This window comes from Taeniopygia guttata, chromosome 5, assembly GCF_048771995.1.
Source record: "Taeniopygia guttata chromosome 5, bTaeGut7.mat, whole genome shotgun sequence".
NCBI classification, from domain to species: Eukaryota; Metazoa; Chordata; class Aves; order Passeriformes; family Estrildidae; genus Taeniopygia; species Taeniopygia guttata.
This window is the reverse complement of record NC_133030.1, coordinates 42,126,416-42,132,778: the sequence shown is the minus strand read 5'-3', so window position 1 is coordinate 42,132,778 and position 6,363 is coordinate 42,126,416. Positions and strand designations below refer to the sequence as shown.

At 47.8% G+C, this 6,363-nt stretch overlaps 2 protein-coding genes across 4 annotated transcripts; one reads left to right on the top strand and one right to left on the bottom strand.

Moving 5' to 3' along the window:
• Nucleotides 1–1,852: 1,852 nt before the first annotated feature.
• On the bottom strand, nt 1,853–4,792 carry ZC2HC1C (zinc finger C2HC-type containing 1C). Of its 2 annotated transcripts, none has more exons than XM_072930274.1 (3): nt 4,651–4,792; nt 2,932–4,165; nt 1,853–2,268 (listed from the first exon to the last, which is right to left on the bottom strand). In XM_072930274.1, the coding sequence occupies exons 2-3, from the start codon at nt 4,156–4,158 to the stop codon at nt 2,002–2,004; spliced, it is 1,494 nt and encodes a 497-aa protein (XP_072786375.1). In that variant the 5' UTR covers nt 4,159–4,165; nt 4,651–4,792; the 3' UTR covers nt 1,853–2,001. The 2 variants fall into 2 exon arrangements, with proteins under 2 accessions (XP_072786375.1, XP_072786376.1); XM_072930275.1 differs by having other exon boundaries at nt 2,932–4,177; nt 4,651–4,780.
• A 383-nt stretch (nt 4,793–5,175) lies between these two features.
• On the top strand, nt 5,176–6,333 carry ACYP1 (acylphosphatase 1). 2 transcript variants are annotated; one of them, NM_001245785.2, is given in 2 exon segments: nt 5,176–5,324; nt 5,679–6,327. In NM_001245785.2, coding segments are annotated over 2 exon segments (300 nt in total). In that variant the 5' UTR covers nt 5,176–5,240; the 3' UTR covers nt 5,895–6,327.
• Nucleotides 6,334–6,363: the final 30 nt, after the last annotated feature.

The following is a 6,363-nucleotide window of genomic DNA, read 5'->3' as shown; positions in this document are numbered from 1 at the left end:
CCATTCTTTTCTCATACTGCTACATCTCCTCCTAGTGACGTCAGGAGCTTGTGTGTGTGTGTTTATTTCCACAGTTTGAATGCCAAGTGGGGAAATGAGTAACGGGAAAAGAGCCTTAAAGGGAAGAAGTACCTATTTTTCTCAGAAGAGCTTCACTGATCATTAAGGCCTACAGAATGGAGAACCTTCCTGACACCTGTTCAGCCAACTTTTCCTGCACACTGTACTTATTTTATCAGAAATTGTATTAAATTGTGAAATATCTTGACAGGCAGAACAGAGTTAAAGATTTAAAATCCACTAGAGATTTGGATGCTGAAAATGCAGCATGTCTCTGAGAGGGGGATTGTACTGCAGGAGCAAAAGTGGAAGCTGAGCTGTGTATAGTAACACAGCTTGAGTAACATCAGGGTAATTAACCATGATAGCAAGGCAGCACCCTAAATCTCTTTGCCGACCCTGATACTAACATGTTACTAAGTTTTAAACCAGTTATCAGAGACTTTCTGGATCCTGAAACAATAGCAAGGAGGGGTGAACTGCCTACCTTAGCTCCAAAACAGGTAATAATGAAGCCTGGTGATTTAATTTTAGTAACTTTTACTTAAGCTACAGTTTCAATCTTTTCAATCTCAGCCATTTGCCTGTCAGTTACGAGAAGTCCCCAGTGCATGGGGTTTATTTTACAGCATCAAATGCTTTTTAGTGTGCATCCACGTGTCACCACTTACACTGCTGACCTTTAGGGTCCACTAAATATAGTGGATAAATAAATAAAACATAGTGCAAGGAAAACACAGTTAATATTAGAAGACAGGCAGTGGTCCTGAGTTTTTTAACTAGTGTGTTCAAATCATTTGTACCTTTCATGAATTCAAGGAGGCTGGTTCAAGGTTTCAATTTACCCCTTTCCTAACTCTTGCTATCCTGTTTTTTAAAACCCTGAAGCTAAAGCATTGGTCTTGTTTCTCTGATCAGTTTGGATACAGTAAATTATTTTCTCTTCTTTAGAGTCTGCTTTTACACACATTGTTGGCTGGCACAGTGCAGCAATGATCCTTTCTGGGACCTTAATGCTTTTCCAGGGTGTGCCAAGGGACTGAGATTTCTGCTCACATATCTATAGGACAGAAGGTCTCCAACCTCTTTCAGGAGTCACGTTCATTAATTGAAGGCTGGAGTATTTATTCGTATTCAGCTTCTGACTATTCCAGCTTAATCTAGTTGTTTTAGATCTTTCCCTAGGTTGCCATGAGCTGCTCCTATTGCTACTGGAGGACTTGCAAAAGGAGCTTCTGGAGCTTTTTTATTCCTTGTTTGCTTGTTGCAACTTTCTCATACAAAGTAGTCTTTCTTACAGTGAGAACACAGTCCACTCTGTGACCATTTAAAATTACTTTTACACAAGAGAACTAGTTCAATATATTTAATAATCAGAATCTAGAAAAATAACATCTTGAGAAGAAAACAAAAGAAGGGATATGTTTTTGTCATAATGCCCTCCCATTGCAGCAGCCAAGATGAAATAAGCAGATGACTTAAGAAAGGGTGAAAGCTTTGCTTTTAGAGGTTCCTAGCAACTTGGCCTGCAGGAAAACTCAATTTTTAAAAATATTAAATCTGATTGTGATGGTTGTTCTGTTGCCTCAAGGGCCTGGCTGATTCAGAATTGCCTTGTTCTATGCACATGAATTGACATAAGGATTCAAACAGTAAATGCCTCCTATTGCTAGCTTTTCTAACCCCTGGAATTTCTGATCCTGAACTTCATGTGCTGAGGAAAGGGGCATCTTTTGTGGGGTAACCTAGGGTGTAGGTCAAAGGATACAAGTTCTTTTTTCAGCATATTCATCCTGAGCTGTTCACTTGCTGTACATAGAAGTTTGCAGCCAGTGTTGAGACTACAGAAAATGCAAATGGAAACTGTGTTTCCAAAACCTGGAAATCTGGTAAAAACCAGGCAGGGAATCACAGCAGCAGATACAGCTGGGCTCTTTCTCATCAGCGCCTCCTCTGTGGTGGAGGTGGGGGCCTATTCCTTATGTTTTTGCATTTGGGAATATGCCTCTCAGCTACTCGGGGAGCAAACTTGCGTCCACAATAGGTGCAGGCAACATAGTCTTCATTTTCGATGGGAGGCAATGGGGGCAGGTCAGACACCTCCCTCCCCTTAGCGAGGATTTGCTCCACCTGCCGGGCCTGTGACATGATGTGGATGAGAGCCTCGTGCTTCTGTTTCCAGTTGTTCTTTCTGGGTGGTGATTTACTCTGCGGAAGGGAAAGTCAGTCAGGGCAACTGGGACCACCATCAGCCTCCATTCTCAAACTTACACTCAGAGCCCAACCCATGTCACCTGTCCCTGTGCATTCCCTGTTAATGTAAAACCCAGCCTGAGAAGCTGAGTTCCACAAAGGGAATCAGAAAGACCAGCACAAAGGAGGATGTAAAGGAAATACTGATGGAAACATTAGTATTTAGAAAGAGCTTGCAGATAACCAGAAAAGCAAGCAGTAGCGCCAAGGAATTAAAGAGAGTTGCTACATCTGCTTTGCAGGAACAGAGCTGCGTGTTTCCACTGCCTTCATTTTAACAGACTGTGCTATTTGGATTTTCAGTCAGCTCCCTGAAGCCCCTGATGTCACAGAGCTTTACTGAAGCAGAACCAGTCTGCATCCTAACTACAGCAAGGAAGTGAGCTTTCTCCAGTGGTACACCCTTGACACATTATAAAGCCGAATCAGTACTCCTGCCTCTATCTATGAGATTTTAAATCTGTATATCCATTTGGCAAGAACCTTTCAGAGGCAATATCTGTATTGTATCCCTTAGCCCCCATGTACATGGGAAGGTGCTTGCATCTCAGAGGTTGAAGGTGGAAGGAATGTGAACAGTAGATGTGGATCCAGGGAGGCAAAGGGACTGCACATTACCTGAGGACTCCTTGAGCTCTTCTGCTGCTGATACTTTTCCAGTTCTGTTCCCCTAGCTCTGGCCTTGCTAGAGTCAAACACTTTCCTCTTGGAGTCTTGGTTCTTGCCACAGATACTCATGTGTTTCTCAAGCCTTGTGCAGAGAAACTTACGTTTGCAGAAGCTGCACTGTCCAAACCCCTCTTGCTCCACAGCACTGGTGGCCTGCCTGTGTAGCATCTCTGCAGATGGGTGGTCATCAGAATCTCGGTCTGAGAGGGCAGGGAGAGAAAGGCTCTGTTTTGGGACCAGTTTTGAACAAGAAGCTAAATGCTCCAAGGGTATGTTGTCTTGTATTTCAATGTTGTTTGTTTTGTTGTATTTTGCAGCCACCAGCCACTCCTTGAGTACCCCCACAGCCAGCTCTTGGGGTTGGAGAGTGGCGCCAGACTTGGGGATAGTGTCTTCTGCAGACTGTGCCCCACTGAAGATCCCAACACCTGGTGTGTCTGCAACTCTGAAAATTTTCTCTTCAGGGTGCCTTGTGGCCTTTTGCCCATGGGTCCTCTCCACTTCACTTTCTTTTCTCTCCTCTACCTTGATAAGCTCCTTCTCTCTTTGAATCCTCCTAAGTGTCTCCACTGTCCTCTTTAGTTTCTCTCCAAGAAGAGCCTTTTTCTTTTGAATTGCCTCTTCTAGCTTCCTTCTGTCTGCCTCTAGCTTTAGGATGTAGGCCAGCTCTCTCCTGTATAGATGGGGAGCTGATGGTTCAGGCTCTCCTGTCCAAGGGCAGAGCTCTGCAGCTAACTGAGATCTCCCTGCTGGAACCATCTCTTTGCTTATTGAGCTTGATCTACTATTTGGAGATTCCTGCACACGTGTGGAACTTCTAGTGTTGAGCAGTGAGGCTCTTGCACTCTTGTGGTGAGAAATTGGTTGCAGGGGATATGCACGGTCCACTCCTTCTTTTTGTCTGCCTAATGATTTAGCTGATAGAGTACAGGCCTGGCTGATGACATGCTTGCTCTCTAGTCCACTTGACCAGAAGTGCCTGGGCCTGTCCTGAGTGCTTTCTGCAGATTTAGAATAGGAATATCTTTGGTTCTTTTCTGCATAGAGATCTTTTAAACTTTCCTCTTTGTCAAGTATGAATCCATGCTGAAAGTTGTCCTTCTGGTATTTCAGCTGGGAACCAGGAGAAAACTCAGTAGCTGCCACCACAGGAACCGCCGGTGGAAAAAAATCCATTCAGTGCCTGAGAAAGAGCCTGAGGTTAGAAGCAAAGCCATTACAAACAATTTTATCCAAAACTGGACAAATCTTCTCCTAACAGTTTATGCATGGACACTGCATACAGAAGTTATAATAAATATTAGTAAATGTTTTGTAATTTTTCTGCTTTCTATAAATCTTTACATTCCTTCCATCTAGGGAGTTTCTATGCTGCCTCATCTAGTCCCAACCGTTTATGCAGCCAGTAATAAGACACACTTTTATTTCTCTTTCTGTCTGAGCCCTGCCTTAGCATGGTAGCAGCAGAAATATACTGCAATGACAGAGGAATTGTTATAGTCCCCACACGGTTTCCCATAACGTGTCCCTTCAGTTCTGGCAATGTGATTCACCGCTCTGTCACACATGCAGGAGTGCGACCAAGCTCGGCACAATCTTCCTGTGGCTCGTTCCGCCGCATGCCCGGAGCTGTGTGGGGCGCTCACGCCGCGGGGCGAGCGGGGTTACCTGCGGGGCTGCAAGCGGCGCTCCGCCGCCCTTCCTCCTCGGCAAGCTGCGTCCGCCGCACGCTGCGCTAATGTTCCGAGACACCCGACCCGTCCTGCCGCTGCCGCTGCCGCTGCCGCCGGGCCCCGGCGCGGAGCTGCGGCCGCCGCCAGGCTGCGTCCTCGCGCTGCCGCCGGCTGTTGCCGGGACACCGGCGCCGCTCCGGCCGCGCGCGCCCCCGGATCGCTCCCGGCCGCGCGGCCGTTCCACCGCGGCACGAGCGCGGCGCCCGTGGGTGGCCCCGACGCGTTATTCGGGACCGAGCTGCATTATTCATGAGGCGGTCTGAGGTACATTCATTATTCATGAGGCGGTCCGAGGTGCATTCATTATTCATGAGGCGGTCCGAGGTACATTCATTATTCATGAGGCGGTCCGAGGTGTATTCATTATTCATGAGGCGGCGGATGAGGGACCGGCCCGATCCCGCTACGCTCTTCATTGGCCGCGGGAGGGCGGCCGCGGCCCCGGAGACCGCCCCGTGGCGCAGGCGCAGCGGGGGCGCGGCCGCTGCCGCAGCAGGAGCAGCGGGCGGCGGTGTCGGTGCCGCCATGGCGGACGGCGAGGGCTTGCTGTCCGTGGACTACGAGGTGCACGGCAAGGTGCAAGGCGTGTTCTTCCGCAAGTACACGCAGGTGCGTGCCGCGGTCCCCGGGCGGCTGTCAGCGCGCTGCGGGCGGGCGGGTCGTGGCTGCGGCCACGGCTGAGCTCCGGCTGCTGCTGAAGGGGGCAGCCCGGCATCGCGGTGTTGCTGGCTGCCCGGCCGGGTTATGTAAGCATGACTAAAGAGTGAGTTTCAGCCCCAGTTTTACGCGTGAAAGAATATATTGAGTCGTCGAGTAAATCCTCTGCTGCTTTCCTGTTGCCTGAGCCACAGGAACTTGGAGTTCTGTGTCTTGCCAGCAAAATTGGCTCCTGTATACGAATGTTGTTCTATTGCTCTGTTACAGTTTGGATTAACCTCATTTTGCTCTGCATTGTCTTCTCAGGGGGAGGCTAAGAGGCTGGGGCTTGTTGGCTGGGTCCGAAATACCAGCCATGGCACTGTGCAAGGGCAAATCCAGGGTCCAACTGCCAGGGTGCAGGAGATGCAAGAATGGCTCAGGAAGATAGGAAGTCCCCAGTCCCGTATCAGCCGAGCAGAGTTCAGCAATGAGAAGAAGATCGAGGCACTGGAGCACAAGGAATTCCAGATTTTGAAGTGACTTTGTCCAGGAAGGAGCAGCCTGGAGCATGAGCTACCCTCATGGAACATTGCCCGTCTTCCTCACTCATTCAGTCAGCCAGTGTTCAGCTCTAGAGAACTTTATTTTATTAAATTTCTAATTTATTGTTTTGTTTGTTTGATGCTCAGCTTTTCACAGAATTCCAGTGGTTAGAGGAAGAGCTATGTTGTCTCTGTTAAAGGGGCTATTCAGGGCCAGAACCTCTGTTTACAAGTGTATGTGGTTTCGGGAGTTTTACATGAGATAAATATGAAATTTGTAGCGTGTGGTACTCATGTGAAGGAAATCACAGGCTCAATGCTGCTAGAAAACATCGCTAAAAGCATTATTTCTGTGTACTAAATTTCTCAGAAAAAAATTATTTTATCCTGGAACTTCATGTTTTACGCAGAATAAAATTGCTTGGATTTCGCCTGCTGTGTGGCATGGATGTCGGACGGAGGGGCTA

What these genes read in the sequence shown, in the direction of transcription:
- ZC2HC1C (XM_072930274.1), bottom strand. Translation starts at nt 4,158, where the DNA reads ATGGATTTTTTTCCACCGGCGGTTCCTGTGGTGGCAGCTACTGAGTTT. An exon ending in AGAGCTCAAGGAGTCCTCAG is followed by an intron (nt 2,269 to 2,931) that starts GTAATGTGCAGT and finishes TCCCTTCCGCAG; the next exon opens with AGTAAATCACCACCCAGAAA.